The sequence below is a fragment of the Sycon ciliatum genome, chromosome 1 (genome assembly GCF_964019385.1).
Source record: "Sycon ciliatum chromosome 1, ocSycCili1.1, whole genome shotgun sequence".
Taxonomy (NCBI): Eukaryota; Metazoa; Porifera; class Calcarea; order Leucosolenida; family Sycettidae; genus Sycon; species Sycon ciliatum.
This window is the reverse complement of record NC_088643.1, coordinates 90,053,820-90,080,728: the sequence shown is the minus strand read 5'-3', so window position 1 is coordinate 90,080,728 and position 26,909 is coordinate 90,053,820. Positions and strand designations below refer to the sequence as shown.

At 46.0% G+C, this 26,909-nt stretch overlaps 4 protein-coding genes across 5 annotated transcripts; 2 read left to right on the top strand and 2 right to left on the bottom strand.

Moving 5' to 3' along the window:
* Positions 1-1,200: 1,200 nt before the first annotated feature.
* LOC135806354 (calcium-binding protein P-like) lies at positions 1,201-8,108 on the top strand. The gene is made up of 4 exons (XM_065320525.1): positions 1,201-1,503; positions 4,324-5,222; positions 6,546-6,668; positions 7,366-8,108. The coding sequence occupies exons 1-4, from the start codon at positions 1,476-1,478 to the stop codon at positions 7,459-7,461; spliced, it is 1,146 nt and encodes a 381-aa protein (XP_065176597.1). The 5' UTR covers positions 1,201-1,475; the 3' UTR covers positions 7,462-8,108.
* Positions 8,109-8,363: 255 nt separating this feature from the next.
* LOC135806353 (sphingosine kinase 1-like) lies at positions 8,364-11,487 on the bottom strand. Its single transcript, XM_065320524.1, has one exon. The coding sequence runs from the start codon at positions 11,212-11,214 to the stop codon at positions 9,361-9,363; it is 1,854 nt and encodes a 617-aa protein (XP_065176596.1). The 5' UTR covers positions 11,215-11,487; the 3' UTR covers positions 8,364-9,360.
* A 265-nt stretch (positions 11,488-11,752) lies between these two features.
* LOC135806352 (TGF-beta-activated kinase 1 and MAP3K7-binding protein 2-like) lies at positions 11,753-16,881 on the top strand. Its single transcript, XM_065320523.1, has 6 exons — positions 11,753-11,913; positions 12,966-13,219; positions 13,502-13,545; positions 14,507-14,611; positions 15,071-15,164; positions 15,697-16,881. Exons 2-6 carry the CDS (start codon positions 13,099-13,101, stop codon positions 15,807-15,809), a joined length of 477 nt encoding a protein of 158 aa, XP_065176595.1. The 5' UTR covers positions 11,753-11,913; positions 12,966-13,098; the 3' UTR covers positions 15,810-16,881.
* A 457-nt stretch (positions 16,882-17,338) lies between these two features.
* Positions 17,339-26,764, bottom strand: LOC135806351 (3-ketodihydrosphingosine reductase-like). Of its 2 annotated transcripts, none has more exons than XM_065320521.1 (11): positions 26,558-26,764; positions 26,296-26,385; positions 23,086-23,142; positions 22,405-22,485; positions 21,425-21,520; positions 21,082-21,195; positions 20,117-20,194; positions 19,709-19,792; positions 19,288-19,371; positions 18,955-19,056; positions 17,339-18,230 (listed from the first exon to the last, which is right to left on the bottom strand). In XM_065320521.1, exons 1-11 carry the CDS (start codon positions 26,663-26,665, stop codon positions 18,132-18,134), a joined length of 993 nt encoding a protein of 330 aa, XP_065176593.1. In that variant the 5' UTR covers positions 26,666-26,764; the 3' UTR covers positions 17,339-18,131. The 2 variants fall into 2 exon arrangements, with proteins under 2 accessions (XP_065176593.1, XP_065176594.1); XM_065320522.1 differs by having other exon boundaries at positions 22,405-22,470; positions 26,558-26,763.
* Between the last annotated feature and the right edge of the window lie 145 nt (positions 26,765-26,909).

Sequence of the window (26,909 nt, the reverse complement as noted above, 5' to 3'; positions counted from 1 at the left end):
ATGTCTTCGGAAGCTCTGAGTGTGGGTTGTATTGAGCACTGTGTAAGTAGTGGAGTTTGTGGCGGTTGCCTCAACTACCGTGACTACTTAGCCCACACATGAAACAGGATAATACCACCGAGTTGGCACCCACTCTCGTAGCACCTGCATTCCAACAGTATAGTGATTGTGCTGCATACATGTACCTATCATTCGAGTCCTGGTGGGGCAGTCAATTTTTTCTTCAGACTTTTCCCGTTTGCGTCTTTCCCTCAAACCAGTGAATAAATGTATCATTATTATTTTTTCGGAGGGAGTCAAAACTACTGCCACTGGAGACCAAGGGGACTGAATTGTATTCAAGACATATGCGGTAATTGATCCCGGCAAGATTGACTGCCTGCCATGCATGGCTGTCATGCAAAATTTTTTTTTTGACAATGTATATGAATTGAAACAAGGAAAACATGGGGCACAAGTAACTAGTTATGCGTTAGAGTCCACCAACTAAACTTAACCAACTACAATTGTTAAACGCAGAACTTGTGTCCCACCGTCTTCCTTGTTTCAATTTAATATTTTCCTTGGCTCACCATCTGAGTACAATGTATTATGGCAATAAATGTCTGTAATGCAAGAGGTAAATCACTTTTATGATGATTATATCTTTGATAAACACTCGGCGCGATGATATTGTAGATTTAGTACGTATTGGAGTCGTGTTCATTTAGTACTGGTGATACGGTATACCATTTTCAGGTCCATGGCAAATCAGGGTGTTGCATAACATGCCAAGTTTCTAGTCCAGATCTACAAGAGTCAAGAGACACACAAGAGTCCATCAATCATGCGTGTTTGTGGACTCTTGGGACACACAGATAAGAGCAAGAGACAAGAGTGCATAGGTACATGTAGATTGTAAGCTTGATGATAGAGTACAACACCCGAGCTGCCGGCGCCTGTGATACCATCTTTAGAGTATTTCCTCTTGATAAGATCAGCAAGTCTGCCAACATTAAAAAATAAGCACCCGGCCCCTAGCCCTGGCCCCCGGCCGGGCCCCGCGCCGGCCAGCTCTATAATGCGGAATGACGTCATAATACACCGTACCGTACCGCGTCTGCACACTTCATGTTCACGCGTGAACCTGCGCCTGGCCAGGCTAGCTACACAGATCAGCAAAGATACATGTAGCTCGGGACTTTGTGGTTGAATCTTCTTTGTAGCTTCCTTCACTTCTTCAGTCAAAGATTAGCTTTTGTTGGGCATTTATCATTCTGAGTAGATTGTCGTTTCATCACGAGTCAGTTATTTATTAGCTGTGTGTTATAGCATAACAATCCACGTCAACATCGCATTGCCAAAGTGATCTTGTTGTCAACTACATTTGATCGAGAGATTGAGACTGTGCTGTGTTTACCACATCACATTTTTGCAAGCCCCAACTTGTCTAGGCTAGCCCTGCGTGTGGACTCCGTACAGCTAGTACAGTGACGATGGGGTTCGGTTCGAAGTCTCAGAAAGGTGAGGCCGACCCACACCAATGTAGCAGCATATTTTATGTTTCTTCCTTTTACAGAAAGAACTTTGAAACTCCAATGTAGACTATTTTAGTACAGTAGTGTCCTCATGCTTGGAATACATGTAGTTATGGTGTTCTTATCCTCCACCCACACACAGCCCTTGCCTGTAGCAAGAAGTCAGTTGTACTTCTGAAGTACTTTATTTATTTATTACAGCATCTCATAGCACAGTGAGAACACCGGCCAATGCAAAGAGAGAGGGTGTTAGCCAACCATGGCAAGGAAGGGAGAAGGGGAGGAGAAGAAAAAGGAACCGGCATGGATAAGCAGTGATTGCAACAAAATGAGAAACACAAAATCAAAGTCAAGGCGCGACAAGGCTCTTAAAAAGGCGGAGGGAAGAAAGGTCCTTAGCTTCTTGGGGAAGTGCCAGCCACGCAGAGTACGCAGTGAAAAAGGGAGAGTGAAGTAGAAAGGAGGACTTAGGTTTCGGAAGGGAAAGGGAGTTTCTCGTGCTACGGGAAGAGAACCAGTTGAAACAGTGGAGGTGAGGTGGACACAGATTGAGTTTGAGAGAATGGATAAGGGTGACAAGATGTGAATTACGTCTCTTAGACAAAGGGGTAGTGTCAGCAAGGGCATAAAGGGTGGAAGATGGGAGCATGCGGGGTTTTCGGAGGAGAATTTTGAGAACTTTTTTTGTGGTGAATTTCGAGCTTGGCAGCACGGGTTGTGGAAATTCCAGCCCAAGCAGTATCTGCATACCGTATTTTTCCGGTTGTAAGTCGACCTTTTACGACTTAAAATAGAAGGAGAAAGGGTGGGGGTCGACTTACAACCGGGATTCGACTTATAACCGGGAACTATCAGTATCTTACACAAAATGACCTGCACTGCATGCACGAGTGCACCATGTTTACACATTTTTGCCAGTTTATTGGCCTTTTTCAAGGATTGGGACGTTATATCCTCCAATGAGGAATGTTTACATGATTTGTTGATGTGTTAGTAGCAGGAGGTGGTTAGTAGTGCTTCTTTGGGTGAAAACTTAAAACGCAGAATTGAGACCTTCAGATAGGGGGGTCGACTTATAACCGGGGTCGACTTACAACCGGTAAAATACGGTAATCAAAAATGGGGCGTAGGTAAGCTGAGTAAAAGAGGAGTTTACAAGAGATTGGGAGATGGTAACAGTGGGAAGAGAGGATTCCTAAAGATGAACTTGATCGTTTACATATGTAATCGATGTGGGGTTCCCATGAAAGATTAGAGTCAATGAAAATGCCAAGATGCTTATGGCTGGAGACTATGTCTATAGGCTGGGGGAAAGTGGGATGGAGGAGGGGCGGAACATCGGGCTGAGAAGGAAAGAGCATGATTTTAGTTTTAGACAGATTGGGCGATAACCGCCAAGACGACATCCAGGAAATTACTCTTTGAATCCCGTTAGCTAGGTTACTCATCAGGCCAGTAATGTTAGGAGATGCCCGTAGGAGCGTTGTGTCGTCTGCGAACAGTGATGTGCCCGGGGCAGCTGCGGGCAGATCATTGACGTATAAGATAAAAGAAGGGGGCCGAGGATGGAATCCTGGGGAACTCCGGATAGTACTGTTGTGTCGGCTAAGGACGTCCCATGTACCGTGACGTACTGCGTTCGCCCAGTTAGGTAAGATGTCAGCCATAGCAGGGGATTGCCGTCTACAGTAAATGATCCACGAAGCTTGGCCAAAAGCCCCCGGTGCCAGACGGTATCGAAGGCCTTGGCAAGATCGAAAAACAGATCCCGACTAGATCTCCAGCATCCCGATGTCGACACACTAATTGCACCAGGCGCATCAACTGGAGGGTGGTAGAATCGCCTCTGTGAAATCCGGACTGAGCTGAACTCAAACGTGACGAGACATGACAGTACAATTGGTCGTAGAAAACGCGCTCACAGAGTTTGGAAACGCAGGACAGTAGAGATATCGGACGGTAGTTCGATGCTTCGTGGCGGGACCCTTTCTTGTAGATCGGTATAACATTAGCTGTTTTCCATGCAGAGGGAAAACGACCAGTGCGGGATGATAGGTTGAAAATCAGACATAAGGGGTATGCTATTGAGGGCGCATGTAGGGCGCACTTTGAACCATGTAGAAATTCCTAATCTGTCAAAACCCACTGTACCACAAAGAGGTTAGTTATCCAAGTCAGGTTGTAAGGTATGGAACTTCAACATGTTGTCATAACGAACATACACATGAAAGTAATGGCTGGGCTGGGAGAGTATGAGTTGCTTATACTCTCATATGCAGCACTGTATTAGCTTCCATCAGACCACCCTGAATTCAGTTCTGGATATCTGATACCTGGTAGATTGAGATTGACATCGCTTATGAAGTATAGAAGAAGAGCTATGAGGTCAGCTTGAGGAGTAGCTTGCACTGTACTCAACAGTCTTGTGAGAAAAAGTATTATCAGGAGCCCATTACCAAGAGTATGCAACTCTGAATGTGGGTCAGTGCGTAATGCACCGTCTTCATCATGGAACTTGTCTGCATCAGGCTCTCCACTCATGCACTCAAAATCAGTGATAACTCGTATTAGCCCACCAGATTTTGCTTGACTCGCCGGTTCAAATCCTGGCGCATGCCTGCATGATGTAATAACACGCTGTCCAGCCTGCCCATAAGAAAGGAGTTTGCACAGTCTGCTTGACATACCGAACGGCATTCAGCTTGTAATTTCAGAACAGTCATTTTCTTCAAAGCGCCGTTATGAAGACCTCTCCTTTATCCTGTCCTCTTTTTTCTCTCTTTTTCTGAACGGATTCTCTGGATAGGAGGTGGAGCACCAGCCTATCCAACTCAGTCATCAAGCTACCCGAGGCAAGGTGCTGCTGCACAACCAGTGAATGCTCCTGTAGCTGCTCCAGCTGGTGCCCCCGTTGCTGGAATGATGCCGCAGGGCGGATATCAACCTCAAGCTGCCCCTGGCGCCTACCCTGGACAGCCAGCTGCCCCTGGTGCCTACCCTGGACAGGCGGCTTACCCAGGTCAGGGTGCACCGGCAGCAACACCGTATATGGCCAACGCTTACCCCGGGCAGCAGCAGCAGCCGCCAGCACAGCAGGCTGCATACCCGGGATACCCACCACAGCAGCAAGGTGCAGCTATGCCATACGCACCGCAAGCAGCAGATAGCAAAATGGGCTATCCCGGTGCTGGCCCTGGAGCTGCACCCTACCCGCCCAGCAGTGCTCCAGGTGCTTCGGCAGCGCCGTACCCAACAGGACCAGCCCCAGGCGAGCACCCGCCACCGTATGATCAGAGCATGGGTGGGCCTGCCGGCGGTGCTGTACCTCCACATGCTGGTGCTACTGCCCCAGCAGCACAGCATGCTAAGCAGGCTGCCTATCCAGCGTACCCGGGCAGCCAGCCTGGTGCCGCACAAGCCTACCCAGGCCAGCCTGGTGCTGCACAAGCCTACCCGGGCCAGCCTGGTGCTGCACAAGCCTACCCGGGCCAGCCTGGCGCACAAGCCTATCCGGCGGCAGCATCACCGTATCCCGCTGCTGCACCCATGGCTGCTGCACAGTATGGTGCACAGCCCGGCATGCAGCAATACCCTGGCCAGCCTAACACAGCGTATGCTGCCCAGCCTGGCATGCAGCAATACCCTGGTCAACCCAACGCAGCGTATGCTGCCCAACCTGGCATGCAGCAATATCCGTCACAAGGAGTAAGTCAGGGCATGTACATGTAGAAAAGAGTTGCAACTACAAAACGACATTGCTATTTTTGGCAGATCGAGAGGTCACTTTGCTCGCGTACATCAGGGAGTCGTATTTTACGATTCCCTGGCGTACATGTACTGTAAATATACAAATTTTCGGCAGCTATTTAATTTCGGCTATATTCGGCACCGACCCAAAACGCCTAAATTAAAACGCCGATGAAATTTTTCACAGCATCTGTCGCACTATGCCATGCCCTCTACCCCACGCCGAAAATAAATCGCCGCCGAAATGTCAAAAATCGTGAAGTGCCGAAATTTTGCAGCGCGGAAATTTTGTATATTTACAGTATATGGACATGCGTACCGTAGTTCCGCGCATATAAGCCCACCTCCGTTTATAGGCCCATGGGCTAATAAACAGACCCAAACACCGTTACGGACCCGTTCGTCAAGTGTATTTTTCACAATACCGGTACAGAGCTGTTCTTGTTGATGAGCCAGAAAACAAGAAAGTGGAGGGTTAAAAAAGAAAGGAAATTGAAAAAGACAAAACAAGTGCTGAATTTTCAGCAGTGCAGTATACGGTGGGCGGACAACCGCGCACGGACTTGTACTTTTTTGCGTGCCATCTGCCTTCAAAATTCGAATATAGGCCCAGGGCTAAAAAACGAACCATTATTACTGATTTTTTTCCCCTGAAAATGCATTATTTCGTATATTAGCCCATGGGCTTATATGCGCGGAACTACGGTATAGTATGGATGACTTGTACGCCGGACCACAAAGTGCACAATTATGTCCCTTTATGGGCGCAGAGGCACACACTTTCGTGCCTGCCGGTACGGTCTGTACGGGCATTTTCTGCAGACTTGGGCGAAAAGTACAGTTGCTGGCTGTGTGTCTACATACCGCTACCGTGTGCCTGCGCCTGTAAATCAATGTCCTTATACAGTTCAAAAGAAGTATTCAAAACACCGCTGCTTGCCTATAAATATTTTTAGATGCAAAATGACTCACCTACTACACAATGGCATGAAAGTCAAACTCCACACAAACATTTCAATCTAAAAATCTGCTTTTTGCCCTTTCTGCTGCTCTGGAAGCTTGTCAGTATAGTATTTTGAAAACGGGTTTATTCACAAAGCCAACCGCGTGAAACCATCAAGTAAGAACCAAACCGTAGTACATATTGCTTCATTTTACAATACATTTCAAATGTCATCTCATTTATAAAGCCATGGCTTCACTATCACTCATCACGTACCGTCATTGCTTTAAAGGTGCGGGTATGCCGTAATAATTGGGTTTGATCACTGTCTGTTGCAGATGAGTTATGCACCAGCTACTGGCGCTGTGACAATTCAGACAAATGTCCAGAACTTGGCATGTAGTGAATTTGATTCCAACGCCAAGCTCGGTGGCAGGAACGGCGGTTCTGCAACTATTCCTGTAAGTGATATGTGACCATGTTGTGACTTTATCTTTCAATGTTGTGTGCACGTGTGTGTGTGTGTCCGGTGGCTACATATTGGCGTTCGGAATGCCCGGATGTTGGCGTTACCGTTAAACACAAGCCTTGACGTAAGCTCATTGCACTACAAAGCCGTGGCTGCTTTCAACCTGTGTCACTGAGTAATTTTGCTGACTATGCTGCTGCCTTTACCACCACTCAGCCTTTGAGTCATTCATGGCCAGTTTCATGTCATGTGCTGCTAACCGAGGTCTGAACATTAGTATGGCCAAAACCAAAGGCATGGCTGTGGACACTCCAGAGAATGTGCCAGTGGCACTGGGCGATGGGGTATGTTGTAGACGGTGGTGTGTGCATGGGGCGCACATGTTGGTTTTCCTGTCTGCCTGTTTGTCCATAGGTCTCAGTATCTGTGTGACTACTGAGAAATACAGTTGCGCTCGGTGAAATGCGACCCAAAGTGCAAAGCTGGTGCCCTGGGCCGTTCCGATTACATCATCGTATTTGTACATGTATACGTTCAGCTGCCACTTCCAGGGTGTCAAGGGCCGTGCAAGTTGAGGGCGCCAAACATGCACTCTGGGTCAGACTTCACCGAGCACAACTGTACTCGTATTGCTACTCTCTATGACTGTTGCCATGATTGTTTCTTCTCTTACCTCTTATCTTGTCCAGCCACCTCCCCCTGGTTGCATGCCCACACGTGAACAAGTTCAGTCTGCCAGTGGAGCTCCTGTTGCAATTCGTCAGAAACAAAAGAAGTTCTTCTAAACCAGACCACCGGTAACCAGTTAGCTGTACTGGCAAACTCCAATTTCCCTGTGAACTCTAGGATGTATAAGTTCAGTTCATGTTCTCTTCAGCGGCTGTATCATAGCATGTGTGCAGGTTTGCATACTAGCAGTGTCTGTATGGCCAGTCTCTTACCTATCGTCACAGGAGATGCACAGAAAACTGTGTTGACAATTTGATATGACTTGATACCCCTTTATCTCTGTACATATGCAATACACACACATGCACAGTCTGCTAGTATTTCAGTCATTTTCCTTTTGTGTTTGTCTGAGTTTGTAGTTTTTTTTCTTGAGATGTTGAATAGAGATAATGGCAAATGGTTACACGGTGTGTGCCACATGCGGCATTTCCATCCTACCACAGTCCACTTTTTTTATTTTGCTGTACATACTATTCTAGGCTGTGCTTATACTTGGCGCTGGCGAATATTAGCAAACTGATGTCAAAGATTCCCAGCTGATGACTTTTTGTTTCTGATCTTGTATTATCTATAATAATGACTCCATCTACCAACAGTAATGTTTGGTTGTGTTGTGCATAGCCTGGCGAGAATGTTACCCAGCTGATAGGGAGCATCTGACGACAAGACTCGCCTCACTCTCGGTGCATTGTGTGATGAAGAGAGAGAGAGTACAGGCATGTATAACACTGCCCAGAGCGTGCGACTGCTGATGGCCGCCATTTGGGTATAGTCGTCATGAGTAGTTTTCACCATTACTACTAATTTACTAGTATAGTACTAGTACGTCCTTTCTCATGATGTACTGAGCAGCTGTATGCCTGTGTTCAAGACACGAAGTCAACCATGTGCTGTGTGTTTTTTTTGTTGTTGACAAGTCAGGAGCATTCACAGAATAACAGAAGGTCTGTTCACATACTAACAGAATGTCGAAGATGTAGACAATTATTTCAAGGACACGAGTAAAACTGTGTACCGGTAAATTATTTCGAATATTACGCTGGCATGTATTAAATCTTGGCTACAGCATGGAGGAAACATTGCATGAGTGGTTGCTCAAGCATACAGGGCAAAGACTGTCACTGAGTGTGAATGCTATACCAGTACTTGGTGACATAATACTTCTGCTGCCGGGTCCAGCTGAGTGCAGAATCAGGCGTGCGTGCACGAACACACACACCTCCTTCCTTCGCACTGCCACAATGGGCTATGTGTCCTCAAACTTGAAGGGAGTGCGGGCTTCAGGATGTGGCTTGAGATACTGCAGCTCCGGCGGAACGCTAACACACTCTTTTACACGCACATGCACTCACACACACACACTCCAGTGACTGTAGAAGTTATGGTTTATAGATGCTCTGACTAAGTCAGTAGTGACAGTAGTTTTCCAGGCTGGGTATTTCCGGGCCAACCTAAGTTGCAGAATACGAAGTAGCAATATTATATGAGCCAGCCATGCACTACTCCATTGTAAAAATCAGCAAGTGCATTGAAACTAAATATAGGCTATAATATAGCTCAAACTGAAAATAGCTAAGATGTCAACATGACAAGAAAAATTCTCTAATATAGACAATAACAGATTCACTAATAGACTAAGTTATAGTAGCATTTGCCAGCAAGGACCATACTGGCAACTAAGTGTATTTGTGTGTGTATGTGTGTGTGTGTGTGTGTGTGTGTGTGTGTGTGTGTGTGTGTGTGTGTGTGTGTGCACGCGAGTGCATGCACACACACAATCGAGTTCAGGACCAAGTGCGTGTGATCGGTTCTGTCGATTTACATGACGATGAGCGTTCCTAGTCTGAAGACAGGAATATGCACAGCTGTGCTGCCGGAGCGGAGCAATCTCTGTTCCTAGTCTGAAGACAGGAATATGCACAGCTGTGCTGCCGGAGCGGAGCAATCTCTGAACACTAGAGGTCTACCTGACTGGACACATTGCCGTGTGCCTTATGCTCAGCCTTGTTATCCGCAGTGCTGTCTTCTTCAACAGTAGAAGGAAAATCATCACCCGCCCCATCATCTGATGCACAATGAGTGGTAGTAGCCGGAGCATCATTGGATGCTGTTGCGCCAACTACAGAATCTTCAGCTACTGCCGCATTTGCTGCAGAATCACTGGCCAGCGCTTCATTCGAAGCTGAAGTACTCGAACCAGAACCTGGAGTCTCAGCAGGTAGACGAGCCATGATTTGAACAAACTGTGGCATTACTTCACACTGAATGCTACCACCCTCCACGTGCTCTCCATCAACAGCCAAGTAGCTGAGTGCTGGGTCCATCTCCAAACGAAAAGCTTTCACAGGCCGGTGTTGCAAGTCATGGGCTTGGTGTGTTGCTAAAGTTGCAATCTCACCAGCACCGGCACCTAGTTCCGTGAAGACGGTAAGAAGAGAGGAACGTGACGCATTCCTGCCAATAAAGGTCAAGTGAATGAGACCATCAGCCAGGCTGGCATGATTCTGCAAGTGTGTATCCCATGCTAGGTGACTGGGCATCACAGCACACACAGATATGAACTGGCCATCCTCTACTACCCATGGATCTGGAGGACCATCAGAGAATGCCGGCAGATGGACAGTTTTCGGCAGTGAATATGACTGCAAATTACTGGCGCCGTTAGAAGCAGTGCCACCTGATGGCGATTCAACTGAGTGATTACTAGCTGTTGCTCTCCGCCGTAGTGAACGTCTTGATGATGATGACGACGGAATCTTAGGAACGGCAGCAAGTCCCAGAGCGATACCCTCCACAGATTCAGTCTCCGTGTTCGCGCCATCAGTAGCAACGTCTCCAACAGCTTCTGCTGGCAAGAATGACAGCTTTGCCGGGTACTTCTTCAGTGAGGCGAGAGTCTGCATAAATGCAAGAGTGAAGCGAGCGTTGCCCAGCTTCCGGAACTTATCCGATCCTATATCAACGTCGGCTAGCAGCCCCCAGGTCACAGACAGGATGGAGTAGATACGGCGCTTGGCACTGGTCACGCTCATGATGTCCAGCGGTACTGGCGAGCCTTTTAGTGCAACATACACGGCCTCCACTATTCCATACGTCTCCTTAGACGCATGAAGCACGCTGGCTGCAAGGGCATTGCCTGAGCCTGCCGGTATGACGGCAAACGGAATCTGTAAGACGGATGCAAAGTCAGTTCTTGACATGATCCCATTTAATGCCTCAGTCACTAAGCCATCACCTGACACGATAAGAATAGAATCTATGCCACTAAAATCTGCTGATTTCGCGTGTTCCTGGACAAAGCCTCGATGCGCTGAGAGGACAACTTCCATCTGGACACCGGCAGCTTGGAGCATGGGCTGAACTTGCGTTCTCATGATCTTCTCTGCTTGCTTTGTACCACTGTATGGGTTGATGTAGACCATGAATCTTCTTACTGATGGTTCCTCATTAACACCGATGTCAAGATGGCGTGCACCACGTACCAGCGCTAATCGGAAAGCATTGAGCGTCTTCGCCCTGAATTCAGGTGAAGTCGATCCATCCATTTTGAGCTTCACGATTTCCAGACGCCTCCCAGCCTTTCGCACTACACCCTTATTGACAAATGGGCATACCCAGATATCAAGTCCATCATCATTAACCACCGATGCTCCAATGATATCTTCAAATGAATAGGTCAGGCGAACTTCCACGCCTTTCTTCCCTTCCTTTCGCAGATGTAAGCCAGATCTTCTCAACTCCAAATGAATATGGTCGTGCTTCCCACTGAAGAAACCTTGACTTAGGAGAACATCACTAGACTCTGCCATGCTGTGCTTTTGGACTTCAACAAAGACTCGTACTCCACTCTCCAGCAAGTAATAGTTCCTACATGTAATAGCAAGAGTCCATAAACGGGTGATGGACTCTAGGTAATAGTCCTCTCAGAACTTCTCAAGTGACCACCCAGGTGTTGGAAGGTATCTTGCGTCAACGAAACTTGCCCCACAGCGGAGAAATCTAAGGGAAACATCACAAATCCAGAGAGTAAAAACTACAAAGTAAGTACTGTGCGAAGTAACAAAATACTGAGTAGACAAAGGCAAGGCCGGGATCGATCCGGGAATCGACTACATCCGTAGCCTAGCCTTGGCCAAACAACGAGATTCGAAAATTCAAAAAAATTATTTTCGGACTGATTGTTCATGCGCATGTAGTCGAGTGACATGATCATGATGACGCCCCGTGCACGCGTGCCTCTCGAGTCTCGAGCTCGTCTACAAGGTACGTGCAGGCTGCACTAGCAAGAGTACATAACCCCCCGGGGGTTATGAACTCTTGCTATTCTAATACTGTGTAATAGTAGCACAGTAAGCACACCGTACCGGTACCCTGTGCAATGTAATACTTCATCAATAAAAATAATAATTGGAGGCATTACCCCCTGGGAGCTGAGTGGACGCCCAACGTATTCTCGGCAATCTGGTCTGGGCCTATGATCGCGGTGGATGGGAAGAGAAAAGAGCTTTGTACGTACCCTGCTGTACTTGATATTTCAATTTTCGAGGCAAAGGCGTATCTGAAGAGGTACATGACAATAATCAAGCACATGAAAACAATTTAAAAACGTCGATACGCAGATTGTACTTGTAATACATGCATAGCCCTGGGAAATACCACAGTTGTATATTTTGTTGTAAATGATTGGGAGGACTTCAAATCTAATGCAAACTGCCAAAGCCAACTTCCAGGTTCGAATTCTGGTGCGGTGGGCATTTGTTTCGCTTTAACCCTTTGACCGTCAGACCATACATTTGTGGGTCGAATTCTTTTGAAATACCGTAAAATTCCGTTAATAAGCCCCGGGCGTATACTTTGCAGAGCGTCAAAAACCGGGCGTATATTTGCTGGCGTGGTGACCAGGTGACTGGTGTACGCAGGAGCACGTGGCCGCTTGTTCAACCATGTTCGATTGGGAAAAAGGGCCAAACGCTGAATCGCAGCCTTTTCGGACCAAATCCAGTCGACTCAGCGTCCAAAAGACTACAACATATGGGCCAATCGCGGTCATCCGTGCTTTTATAAGAACGAAATGGTGCTTTTAGTGACATTTTGCATACAAATCCCCATCTAGTAGGGCGCAATCACCCAGTTTCGGTGGAAGTGCGCGAGTTCGATTGGGAATAAAGGAGGAAGGGAGCATTCAGCTTCCTCGGACCAAGACCATTCGACTCAGGACCCCGAAGACTACAACTGGTGAAAATTTGATTTTAGGCTTAACTTCCCCTTTAATTATCGGCCGTGTGCTGTTTTAGTACGGTGCAGTATTATTAATTAATTTATGTACATTGTACATGCACCAGGGCCATACCCGGACAAGATTTTTTTTAAGAACCACGGTCAGCAGTGAAAGTCAGTCGGGAAACCCCGGAATGTACACCTAACTCCACTATGCGGCTGTGTTCTTTATTACACAATGGCACTTTGCCAATGAGGCAGATTTTTTCTGATCGTTACTCTTGTGGAACTGCACATGATGTTATTTTGTCTTCTGTTCATTTCTTCACACACCTATGCACAGTGGGTCTGTTACTCACAGTTGGTGTGTAGCTGATAACAGTCAGGCTAGGTTGTCAGCCTCGTCAGCTGAGTGCAATCAGCATCCCTGTAGCGTGACTGGGCAGTAGAGACTCGGTGATAGTGCGGTGCAAGCCATGGCTGCCGCTAATCCTGAGACAGCCGACCCATGGCGCAACCTCCAGCAACAGCAGCTGCAACACGTACGCACCGGCGCTGAGCCAGCAGCCGGCTCTGTTGATGCTGCGTACTCGTCTGGTAAGACCCCTGTTGATCTGCTAGTATCTGTTGATCCATCTCTGCTTGCTTCTCAGCTGGAAACATGAAGTCACCATAGGATAAAGGTAACTGTGGTTGATTTAGACTCTTGTGGCAGGATGCAATAGAGATCTGGTGTTTGATTTAGTGCCTGAAGGTGGTGTTCACCTCTACTTCCTCAGCTTTTGAGACTGGTACCCAGATCCTGAGCTCTTGGGATGCTTGTTGCTTCGCGTACCTCAGAAACCATAGTATTTGTCTATTTTCCCTTTGCTTTCACAGTTCTTGAATCTCACCAGCTAGCACGGAAAGATCGCATGAAAAAGGTACCAAGTGTTCATGCGTGTGTATCTTATTCCTTGACTGCAAGTAGAGAGAATGTGGCATACTTGTGAAACTGCCCTTCGTGTCCAATGCTATTGCCTATCAGATGTCAGAATAGACCGATTGCCATTTGTACAGATCCACGAAATCCCGTAGAATCCCGTAGACCCGGTAGGGTTTTGAATGTGCAGGACCCTATTGTGTTTTCTGCTATTTCCACTAAGAAATGGGGCCTGAAGGCATTTCATGCGAAAACCTTTTTTTCTGACAAAGATCTAGCTAGTCATTAGTTCTAACCAAAGTGAAGAAGCTGGAAAAGCGATTGCATCCATTCAATGACGCTAAAAAGGTCAAATGCGCATGCATAGCACACAATGAACACCCTACCGGGTCTGCGGGATTCTACGGGATTTCGTGGATCTGTACAAATGGCAATCGGTCCATTTAGTGTGCTGGTATAGCTACAGACTGCAGTGCATATGCTGTACAATCATGCATCCTCAGACAGCATAGAGTGCTCAATATCCAGTGGACAGAGTGAGCAATACAGAAGGCACTTAGAGCATCTGATGAGTGTGTTTACACTTTGAGTAAGAGCAAAGAAGACTCAACCGTACCGTTTCTGAGTGGCCACTGTACTCTATAATCATGTAGGGAGTTTACTACTACAAGTTATAGGAGCCTACTTTCCTCTGCTCAAACGGATCCAGCTTGAATAATGTTAGTTGTCTGATGTCTTGTTTGGAAGCAAGCAGTGTCTATCATGTGGTATAGGAAAGCAGTAAACTAGTGAGAACCTCCACAGTTGTGATGTGTGTGTGTGTGTGCGTGCGTGCGTGTGTGTATGTGAACAAGTATGTTTGTGTGTGTGTGCGTGTGCGTGTGTGTGGTGTGTGTGTGGTGTGTGTGTGTGGTGTGTGTGTGTGTGTGTGTGTGTGTGTGTGTGTTTTGTGCTCTGTGCAGGAACTTGAATCCGCGAGAAACCAACTCATGCGCCTTCACCAGGAAATTCAAGCCAAGAAGCAGTCTCACTCGGTGTTTGTTGAGGAGAACACTAGCTACCCTTCGGTATGGCACTCATGTCCATGTGCGCGTGTGCGAGCGTGTGTGTGTGTGTGTTTGTGTGTATGGTGGTGTGTAATGTGTATTGTGTGTATGTATACCTGTATTTGATAAGTTACATGTACTGACAACGAGCGTAATGGATTCCCTTCCAACTAAACTGAAGTGCTCATCAGTTCGAGAGGAACGTCACAACCTATAAGATCCATAGATCTTCTAACCGCTGTTTCTAACTTTTGTTGGAATGAACAAGTTGCCATGGGATGCTGGTACATGTATATAGTTTATGTATAGGGTGATAACAGGAGCTGCCGCCACACGTGCCAGTCCCGGAACGCCGAGAAAGCTAACCACTGTTTTGGAATACATGTAGTTGCTATTCAGTCCCTTGGAAGGATTGGATAGGGTTAGAATATGAAATTGCTTGCTTTGTGCTGTGTACCTTGTATTGGTATGTGTCTGTAGGAAGAGCATGTCTTACAACTCGAGGCTGAGACGTCTGCATTGCGGTCGGACATAGCGGAAGCAAAAACCCGACTGGCGTCGTATCAATCCTCGGGTGAGTGAACACTCTTGTGTTGTGTTGTGTTATGTTGTGCTTGTTCCAGTTGTTAACCTACAGTCCTGCATCAGTGTCTGCTCTAGGATGGTAGGACAGCCGGGTACACGTGTACCTGGCGCAACCATTTCAACCGGGTCGGAGCCGGGTACACATGTATTCGACGCGCGCCTCTGCATGATCTGTCACACATACAAGCCATGTAGTCAGTCCTTTCAAAGTAAAGTACCAACCGGGTCACAGGTGACCCGGTACTATATTTTCAACCGGGTCCAAGCGCCGCCCAACCATGTCGATTACCCGGCTCACCCGGCTCTGGAGCAGACACTGCTGCATATAAACTCTGGCTCCCTGTACTGGACAGATGTGTCTGATCACAAGCTGTAATTCCATATTATTTCCTGCGCCTTTCCTAATTCTTGCAAACCCTGCGCAGGATGTGGGTGCTTGCGTGCATGCATGCAACATGTTGGTTTTGATGTGATGATGTCTCTTTGGGATTTATGTGTTTGTGTGCTGGGTGGTTTGGCAGCGCTGAAAGGCGAGCAGGATGAGCAGGGTTGGGTGTGCAAGTACTGCACCGTCTCCAATCACAATGCTATGGCAACTTGCGAACTATGTGACATGCCTCGGCCACTGGATTGATGGTGATCGTGATTTTCACTGGCCACTCGATTGATAATAACTGGTACTATCACAGGTGTGTCATAGTCTAACAGTCGTGCTGGTCGCATACACTCATTATGCTGTGCCCGTGCTCCGGCAATTCAAACAGCGTACTACAGACAAACAGGTATATGACAGTCATAAGAGTATGTACTCTTGGAACTACTGGTGCACTGCGTCAAGTTATCAACACTAATGGACAATGTACTACCATAGTCATGCTCAGCTCTTGAGTTTCCTTGCCATGACCCATGATACATCAGGTAAACTCCGTTCCACAGCCGGTGTACATAGTATGTTGCACCGTTGGCTCCCCTCTCATATTTCTTGCATGCCTCTCGTATAATTATTATAGCACGAAACGCGTATCTCCATGCTCTTCACACAATATGAATAGGTAGCGTAGTGGTAGCCTGGCTCTGTTCATACTCTGTGTGCACCTTTGCAAATGAGCGCCTTTTATCTGGTGCCTTTATTTGAAAGTTTTATTTGGCGAGGTTTTTATTCCGTTAGCCATGGAAAACAGTGGGGCTTCGTGAGGCACAAGTTTTTATTCACTCATATGTTTTAGATTAGAACAACATATTCGTCTACTTCGAAGTATTATTTTGTTTTTATTCAACCCAAAGGTAGTTCGATACACTCTGGTCTCATAGAGATACCGGTACGTACTAGAGGTCTTCCACAACTCACAGAGTGCTCGATACCCGGCGAGCAGAGTTTTGTCACACAAGCGAAGGCGGAACCGAGTTCTGGGTTTCAACTCTGGAATTTCACGGAAAGCGATCCTCAGTCACCATCTTCTCTTGTGTGACATGCCAGTACATGCAGTTGACTGTTCAGCCTATATTTTACACTTTACTCCCCAACTAAATTAAGCCGTCAATGTCTTATGCCCAATAAACTGTCAACTCAGACACATTGCATTTCGTTCTGCTGCTCATTCTGACCGCTGTTCGGCGTAATACTGGCTTTGTTACTGTTGAACTTGATCACTGAGTTATCGTGTCGTAGAGGCGTGTTCGTCTTGACCCTCTAGCTTGTCCACTGATCACGTGAGCTTGCTTCTGTCAGGGGTAGAGTAACACAGCTTTTACGTTTGTATTGCCACCTGAATGCTGCATAGGCACTCAAGCCACAGTGTGAGAATACAATCTAATGAGTAATGTACTTCAGAAGTAGTAGGATATACTAGCAAGAGTACATGGGGTATCCACGCTTGATACTAATTACTAGCAAGAATACATAACCACTGGTTATGTCCTCTTGGTACTAGCATGCATGTAGTCTGTCTGCCATGTTCGTTGCGCATGTCCAGTCCTAGAAATCAACTGTTAGTCCCAGCTCCCAGAGGCATGCAATGGATTACTTTATCACCTCTGATAAACCATGCAAGATAAAAACCTGAATGGAAGGAGGTTCAAGAAATGATCATTGCATCTCTAATGCTACATGCAGTTTACTCATGACCCCCCACCACACACACACCAAATGCAGACTTCCACAACTTAAAAAAGGCTGGAAACATTCACAATGACAAAATAATAGTCTCTTCTGAGTTGTGTATGAAATTTAAAGTTGTGGGTGCGTTCAGAAACATGCCAAACAGCCAAGCTGCATGCACATGTTACTAGCATTCCTAAGAAGAAAACAGCGCCTACACCATTATCTTATAATGGGTAAGTACAGAAAGTTATGTACAGAGCAACAAGTAACCCGGGAAGATCCATTCATGTCCATCCGAGCGATCAAGTCCTAAGATGGTGAACACTGTGTCTGCAAATAGAAATATGCTATAGAAAGGACCATCAGCTAGTTACCTTTCGCTGGGAAAAGAATCCTATTTTGCAAGATTGTGGAAACCGGGCCAGCAAATATTAAAACATATGCTACAGATAAGGCCACCATTAGCAGTGCATGTGTGGAAGTAAACTCCGCCGTGCACTAGATTTTGGTCAAGCAACGACTACAATAATATAATAAGAGCAGCCTTGAGAGGCACTCTGGGCACTGCAAACAATAAGAAGATACCTAGCTGGTCATAGCAAAATAACATTATTTTTTCTTTCGTGAAAAAGGATGATAAAAAAGCGGCGAAAGAGAGAATGACAGAATTCAAAAGTTTACCTACTGTTCACAATTTCACATGAAAAACAAATAGATAGAATTTCAGATCTTGAGTACATGTAGTTCACTTGCAGAAGATATCGGACTGAGGAGTAACGAGCAACATGAGGCCATCATTGAAATTAGTTGTCCTGCCAAGTGAGCAGCAGATCAATGGGCCAGTCCAGACAAGTATTACAGTCGGTTTTCTTCACGTTCACACTGATAGACAGTGCTGTTGAACATCGACACGTAGCACAGCGCAACGAACCGAAGGAATCCACCCAACATGACCTGAGTTGAGCAAGAGCACAAATATACACACACATGCACACGCACGCACACATGCACGCACGCACACATGCACGCACGCACACACACACAGTTGGACACCCATCATACGCAGCCCGGCGTCAAAGGTGGACTAACTGGACTGCATATAACTTATACACCATTATGACATTGGAATATTTCTGCTGTGGGTGCGGAAACTTTCCAGACATAGCAAGTCTGTGCTTAGGGCCTGGTCAGACTGCGGCAAATCTTGGTTGCCTGACGAAAACAGAACAGCGTCCAGAATTTGAATCGCGATCACACTACACATGTGGGGAGAGTGAAAATTCAAACTTCATTTCGAGCGTCAAGTGGTAATCTCCAAGAACGACGTCAAATTCCTTCACCTTGGGGATCGCCAACACCTTCAGTGCAATCCTTGCAACCATCCTTATGAGTTTTGTTGTTGTCCGTGGCCAATTAGCTCCTCGATATCGAGATGAAAAAATCAGTGATTATTAGCGTCAATGGCGTATCAGCGTCAAATCCTGTTTGGAGCGGAAAAGCGTGGTCCGTTCTTGCTTTTTTTTGGAGCGTCAACTCTCGCTTTTGCCGCTCTGGCGGCAAGTTACTATGGAGATTCGGATTATAATCCTAGGATTATTTCGATTTTGCCGCAGTCTGACCAGGCCCTAAAGGAGTTACAGTGTTTGGGTGCATTGTAATCGTAAACACTAGCTCTTACCTGAGGGAAGCTCTCAAAGAATGACTTGGATGGGCCCATGCCACATGTCAACGTGCTCAGGAAAAATCCGTCCAGTCCAACCCAGATGTTATAGCGATTGCGCTGTAGACGCACAGAGCACACGCACACATCCTCAGACGATAGGTCCCTAGGCTTTGTACATGTACTTGCATGCAAGTGCAGTGCACACACATCCACCCAACATACGATTCCTAACAGCTACGGTAGTACCCTTTCTTGAAAAGATAGGCCATGAGAGAAAAAACAGTAAGCATGCAATTCTACTAGAATGACAACAGCAGCAACACAACCATAACAGCAGAGCCAACTCACCTCCAAACCGGTGAAGATATTCTCAGCAACCTGCTCTGACGTAAACAATCCAGCTGAACCAGACAAGCGCTTTGTTGCTTCAGGCTACACGAGCAGACAGAAAAAGAAGAGAAGAGTAACACCAACAATGCTCAAAACAAGTGAACAAGTGATACTTGCACAGAAATCAAAACACATGGGAAGATTTCACTGAACTGAACCCTGTAATATACATCAGTGCAACTGTTACACATTCAATGAGTTGCAGGTTAGCCAAACATGTCCGGACAAGTGATACTAATTGCAAGTGCATTGAACTTATGAGAAAACATACTGCCCCACACAGAAATTGCATGCACATATGACCGCAGCCTGCATGCTGACCCTGCATGTGTTTCTTTTCAAAAGCATATCAACATGCACACACAGCAGCAGCCAGTACCTTAGCAATGTTCTCATTGGCAAAGCCTGGCGTATCAGTGTCAGGAGGAAAGACAACGGATACTTTGATGTTGCGGGGCTTGACCTGCACACCACATAAACACATAAACAGAACAGTTGAAACTTGAAAGTGACAGCATGATGACAGTGACCTGCATCACAGTGTACACCGTATTACTACCACACGCACATGCACAGTGCCAGTGGCACGATACACTGTTTACAATTCTGAAATAAGTACTTCAAATAACTCGAGCAGGGTATATCACTTCCGCTGTTCCTGGCTGCCATGTCTTGCATAAATCAATATTGAACGTGACTTTCGATATCAGCCAAGAAAGACTTCAATACAGACACATCCTTTGCAATGCCAGTCAACCATGCGGCAGAAATAGATCGGCATGCGTACCTCCATTTGCACGCATTCAGCCAAGCCACGCAAGGCATACTTGGACGGCGTGTATGCACTGTAACCGTACAGACCGACCTGCAACAACAGCAGCAGCAGCAGACCAGGACAGGAGCACAGCAAGAACACACATGAACAAACGAAATGCTTGGCACTAACACTACTGTGGTAAATAGACAGGACACAGCACACAAAACACACAAATGACATAACAGTGAATGTAGACAACTCTCCATTACAAAAAGCAGACGTGCATGGCATGAATATAACATGTACTGCACACCACATTTATTCTACTACAGTCTTTTCACAAGTGCCCATATATATTCATGCCTTGCATGCCAAACAGAGACCTGAAGGAAATCACCACATGTTGTAGCTTTGATGGTAGGTCTCTCAAGATTGTGCAGGCACATCACCTGCTTTGTAAAACCTCATGAAGTACACAGTCATAGTCGCACACCAGGTATGCACCACGCACGCAGTGTGCTCTGACACGCAGCAGCCAAAAACACTGAACACTATATACAGGGGATACCTAGAATAGAAAGTACTAGTACACCGTATTAATCATGCACGGCTAGAAAGAACGGAGATGCAATAGATGAGAAACTCCAGCTCTGCTGCCGCAACTGGAATCACACTGGTTTAGGACGTAGCCATCACTGGCCCAACCGACTGTTATTGGTTGGTTTAGGAGCCTATAATATACTTGTGTACATGCCTAGGTAGAGCACAGCGTGCCACACCAGGTTGTAGGTCAATCGGGCAAAAGTAATGGCTACTACTCTGTGGGTATCTGCTAAGCCAGCAACAGCACTCTACACAGCAAAGTACAGCACATCACAGCACTCTACACAGCAAAGTACAGCACATCACAGCACTCTACACAGCAAAGTACAGCACATCACAGCACTCTACACAGCAAAGTACAGCACATCACAGCACTCTACACAGCACAGTACCTGGCCAGCCATGGAAGACACGAATGCAACCTGTCCCTGCCGTCTCTGCATCATCGATGGCAATATAGAACGCGTTGTGTACACACTGCTCAAGTAGTTGATCTCCATTTGACGCTGCATGTAAATATCAATGTAATGACACAATTCGGCTATATGCACATGGTTACAAGTGTACGTGTTGTCTGATGATATGCCATGAAACTCAGAGCAACAACAAAACAAAATTTCCTGATTGTGAACTTATGTCGCAGGCTCCTCTTCATGGGTTGAGCACTTTCGCAAGTCAACGGCAATGCTTCGTGGTTACACATACCCTGCATTGCTGCACAGTAATAGAACTTACCAAGAAGTCCTTCTCGTCCACATCCAAGAAGCGCCCACAGCTGGCAGTCCCGGCATTGTTGATCAACACATCGACTTGACCAATTTCAGAAATTGGCTACAAGCAAAGAAACAAAAGTACAACATACCACATCTACCTCCACTGAGGAGCTCTCAATGAGCGAAACAGCTGCCTGGAGGATATGGAACATCTACCCAAGAACGAACTTCCTCGCTGTGGTGGGGTGAATGTGGGCCCCAAGAGCGCAGTGTGGAGAGGTGGAGAGTTTCAAATTATTATCAAATGGCCGAGTCGGTCGCAACTCCTGAGTTATACCACATCTCATTACAAGAAATCGGTATGGATATACGATATGTGTAGGACTACTTAGAAGTAGATGTATATCCCGGTGCTACAAGTATTGTGTATGGCAGGTGGTACTAACAAACTGCTCAGCTCACAGAGACGAACTGGAAGGTCAGTGGATCGTACCTACTCTCTCATAACTGCATCATAATGAATTTTACAGTATGGAGCATGATACTGATCGAGTGTTTTTGGATATACCTGAAACTTCCTTGTGCATTCCCAAATTCAATTCCTCACAAAACACCCACAAGCATAATGCCCATGTGCAACAGTGCAATTTACAGAAGAATGCCTCTACGATACGATCAGCCAGGACACGCCAAGGAATGTGGAACCACTCATGCAGGCGAGGCAAATGCACAAGACCTACACCCATTCGACCATACATAGTCAGACATATCAATCGTCTAATGAGACAGAAAAAAGTCCCAGACTGACCTGCTACACTGCCAACTGTCATCTGCAGCATTCTGCACGCTCCCAGCCGCCAGACCATAAGAGTGCACGTGATTGGGTGGAGGTGACAGTGTGGACGTGGTAGTGTGGAGGTGACAGTGTGGAGGTGAGAGTGCGGACGTGATAGTACAGATTGCAGCCGTGATCACCATCTCACACATCATTACTAGACTTACCTGCGCCACAGCGGCATTTATAGCTTCGACACCTTGCGACAGATCCACAGAAACAGCGTATACAGCCTGAAACAAACGACCCTGTACGCAGTTCAGGAAATGCACTAGTACATTAGCAAAAATGCAGCGGGTCAAACCAACCACAGGGCCACAGTCTCAACAAGATGACAAACAAAAGCAACAAGCAAAATCGTCCTGCGTTCAAACAGACTGCATCTCCCATTAACAAGGACTCTCCATGTATTAGGGCTGACACGATTGTGGATTTTCACCCACCGATTACACTTTCAGTTAACAATCAATTACTCCATTAGAATTGCAAGCAAACAGTGCCAGGTTTGCACTCAACAATTACCCCATATCCAAAGCCATGTCCAAGTCATCCCTAAAATTATCCATAGGCGAAGAAGTAGCTCAGAAACAAAGCCAGGTTGAATTCAATCGAAACGCTACAAAAATGGGCGTCAGTACTTTTTCGGATGCAAAATAACGAGTGATCTAAAGCGTAAAGATTAGTTGATTGTTCGGAATCGATCATCGAGTGATCGGTACACACGTAGTTGTTTAATGATTCCCGGGAATCCCCATACCAATCACCTGTTTCAATTACGTCACAGTGATCGCACTCTATCACAGTCACACGGCCCATGAGTAATAGAATACCAATGAGGGTACACTGACCTGCTCACTCTTTGTTTGACATTCGTTGAGTTCACTCTTTGCAGCAATCAGCTTCTCCTGCCACAAAAGAGAAGCAACAAACAAGGAGATTTCAATACAGGAAGATCATGGGTCAGTTTCCAGTTGAAAAGAGAAGGATCAGAGTTGTATTTTATCATGCCTTGCAGTGGACTGCTCGCCGAAGAGCACAAGCATTTTCATAGTTCAAACATCCTATTCCAAAATGGATTCAGCGTGTACAAAATATCGTTGGTAGACCAAGTATCACCGAAGTCGCACTAACCTCTTCTTCACATAGATACAACACCCCAAGAGTGTGCAACTCCCACATACCCTGCTGTCCCGACAGAATTTCAAGTTGACGTCATTATCTATGATGCAATGCAGTGATTTACAACATGTGTACGAGTGTCAACGCATCACACGTTTTTCTTTGCAATAATTTGTACAGGATCAGATGGGCTTCGGTTCACCACACGTTCCGGATTCGTCTGATAATCCGTGCATTGCATCATAAAAATGACGTCAACTTGAAATTCTGTCGGGACAGCACACATAGTCGAGTTGCACACTCTTGGGGGGTTATGTACTCTTGATACAACTTTTGGCACTTTTTTTGCCGTTTCGTTTTGCGAACGGTTCAACGTGGACCCCGTAGGACTACCTTGACATACACTACATATTCCCATGATCATTTTTCGGCCATTAAAGGGTGTCTACAAGGTAATGCCAAGAACAGCTTCTTCTCTGCTGTCAATACAATGAGAATATCATGCGTTGCATTTAAACTGATACAGGCATCAGTGCAGCTCTGCTATCCGAGTTCACAAGGGACACGCTACATCGGAACAGCTGGCTCGATCGACCAGCACATGGACTTAACTTCGTTTTTGACGACGACTGTACGAGTGGAGGTCGAGTGTGGCACGACGTCACACTGTAAGGGGTCATCCGTAAATATACATGTAGATTTGAACAGGCGGCGAGGTGACAAAAGGTTTAGGATGGCAATAAGCAGAATCAGCTGAAGCGTCATGTTACGAAGGTTTTATTGAGATGTCACGAACAAATTCAAGAAAAAGTGGCGATGGACAAAGAAATGACTATGATGGAAATGTAATGTGAAGAACAGTAATAAGTACAACAATGCTTCCTGATGAGCGTTGTGCGAAAGCTAGTTCGATGCATTTTTATACTTTCATCGTTCCTATTACTGTTCTTCACATTACATCATACCGTATTATCTCCCTAATATAAACACGGTACTTATATTCAACCCACCTCGCACCCGTGCTTATAGAGGAGACCGTGATAATACTGGAGACCGTGTTTATATGTTTTCAACCATGAAAAAGTCAAGAAAGTTGCATACCGGTAACACACTCAAATTGGAATTTAACTCAGATTTCATGATTAGAGAACAGAGAGAAGAAAAAAGAATGATAAGGAAGTGGAAGTCCCGCACGTGGAGCACTTTTATGTTCTATATGACTGTATTTTTTAACTCGGGTAGCAGCCCGTATGCCTTCCAGTGTTATCACTGTGACTATGTTGGAGACTGTGCGTTTGTAATCTCAACAGCCCTCCGACCTGTGCTTATAAGAGAGATAATACGGTAGTTCTGCTTAGGGGTCATCCGTAAATACCGATATTTATTTAGAAACGAAAACTAGTCATTTCTCTTCAACCCCTCCCCCCCCCCCCCCCTCCCCGAGAAACGAACACATACAACCGGTACATTGTATCGATATTTTTTTCTGGACGTGCCCACACATACAAACTGTGCATCGATATTTATTGAGAAACGAACAGGCGCTCAACCCCCTCCCCCCTAAACGACTAGTTTTCGTTTCTAAATAAATATCTATATTTATGGATGGCCCCTTATTGCCATCCTAATACACATAGATATTTGTCGTTTAGGGGGGGGAATTGTTTGAGCGCCTGTTCTTTTCTCGAAAAATATAGATGCATAGTTTGTATGTGTGGGCATGTCCAGAAAAAACGAAAAAAATATCGATACTATGTACGGTCAAGAGTATATAACCCCCCAAGAGTGTGCAAATCCTGATACCCTTTCTAGACTATGGGGTTCGCCGACGGCGAAAACTCACATCACGTGGTGTAGTGTCCCAGTTGTACGTTTCCAGCCCATTTTTAGCGAGCAGCGGAGTGATAATAAAAGTACTCCCTGGCAGAAACTCACTGCGGGTATGCAACTCGCCAGCATAATCGTGGCAGATTTTTGGATTGTGCGCACGCTATCCTCAGTTGTACGTAGTACAAAACATACCTGAGACACGTGATGTGAGTTTTCGCCATCGGAGACTCCATATGCAGAGTTGCACACTCTTGGGGGTTATATACTCTTGGTACCGTTTGTATGTGTTCGTTTCTCAGGGAGGGGGTTAAAGAGTTTCTAAATAAATATCGGCATTTACGGATGGCCCCTAAATTCAGCATGCAATGCATACGTACATAGTGGAAATTTTTCTTTGCCCGCCCGCACCAATTTCACATGGGTCCTGCCTTGGAATCTGGATTTTATTCTGGTCTCGCCTAACTACATCGTACAAATCATAATTAATATGGAAGAGACTGAAAGCACAGTACATTATACTAGTAGTTGAAATTTAGATCAGTTTCTCCTGGTATAATACCTTAATTGTAATATCCCTGCCTTACATGTACACTGCTGCATCTACTGAGTTCTGCTTATGTACCTCACATGTCCTATAGTGTCAGTAGAGTCGCGCACTGAAGAACGTTGAGCCCAAGAACGTCCAGCCTGAAATGCTAAGAACGCTACAGGGATAGATATGATTCAGTACTATACGAATTGTTTCTAAGAACGTGCTATAAGAACGCAGCCAGATTGCCCAACAAAATAAGAACGCCCCCGCCTAACCCCTTGGAAACAACGTTCTTGGACGCGCGACTCTACTGTATGCGTTCCTGTTGCGCCCTTTCACCATTTGCAGCACTCATGAGCACCATTTGTAGCACCCAGTACCATGAACCCTTGCACCACCTGTGATCTCTTATCTTGACAGCAACCGTGTACTTTTGTGGCAACTTTTTTTGGCTTTGTACAATTAATTGCTTTGCACGGATCACTGTGTATGTCATAGACTGCAGCCTTTTCCGGACTTGGTGACTCAAATGAGTAGAGCATGATTCACAAAATTACGTGACATGAAAGTAAGTTACCTTGTTTCGAGCAACGATAGTGACATTGGCGCCTCTGCGGACAAATAGTTTGGCAAGGGCCAGACCAATTCCACTGGAACCTCCGGTGATCTAACAATAACGATGGCAGCAAGAAACAAAGCCGATCCTTTGCCAAGCACAACACGAACAACTATTCTACTTCAAGTAGACTGAGGGCATTCAAAACTTGTGTATTCCAAACAAAGATCATGTACTAAAATAGCCTAAATAGTACCGGTACATGTAATTCAATAACTCTTACCATGACATGACGGCCAGTGTAGTCATTTTTGCCACAACAACAGAAGCAGCGCCTAAAGCAATAACAGATCACCACTAGTGGTACAAAGGGAAGGAGGAGGAGAAGCATGGCGTCTGCGCTGAAGGTTACCCCTCGCTCTACTTCTGGTAGCCGGATGGAGCAACTACAATGTAATTCAACAAAATACAGTTCACCTACAAAAAGTCCTTCATTTCAACTCACGATCATCATGATCACATGCACAGCAAGACAGTGAAAATAATTGTTGAGAAACTGTTTATAAAAGCTAGACGCGACACGTTTTTTTCAAAAAAAGTTCTTTTCGCGCATCGTGTTGTAGTCGACAGTGCAG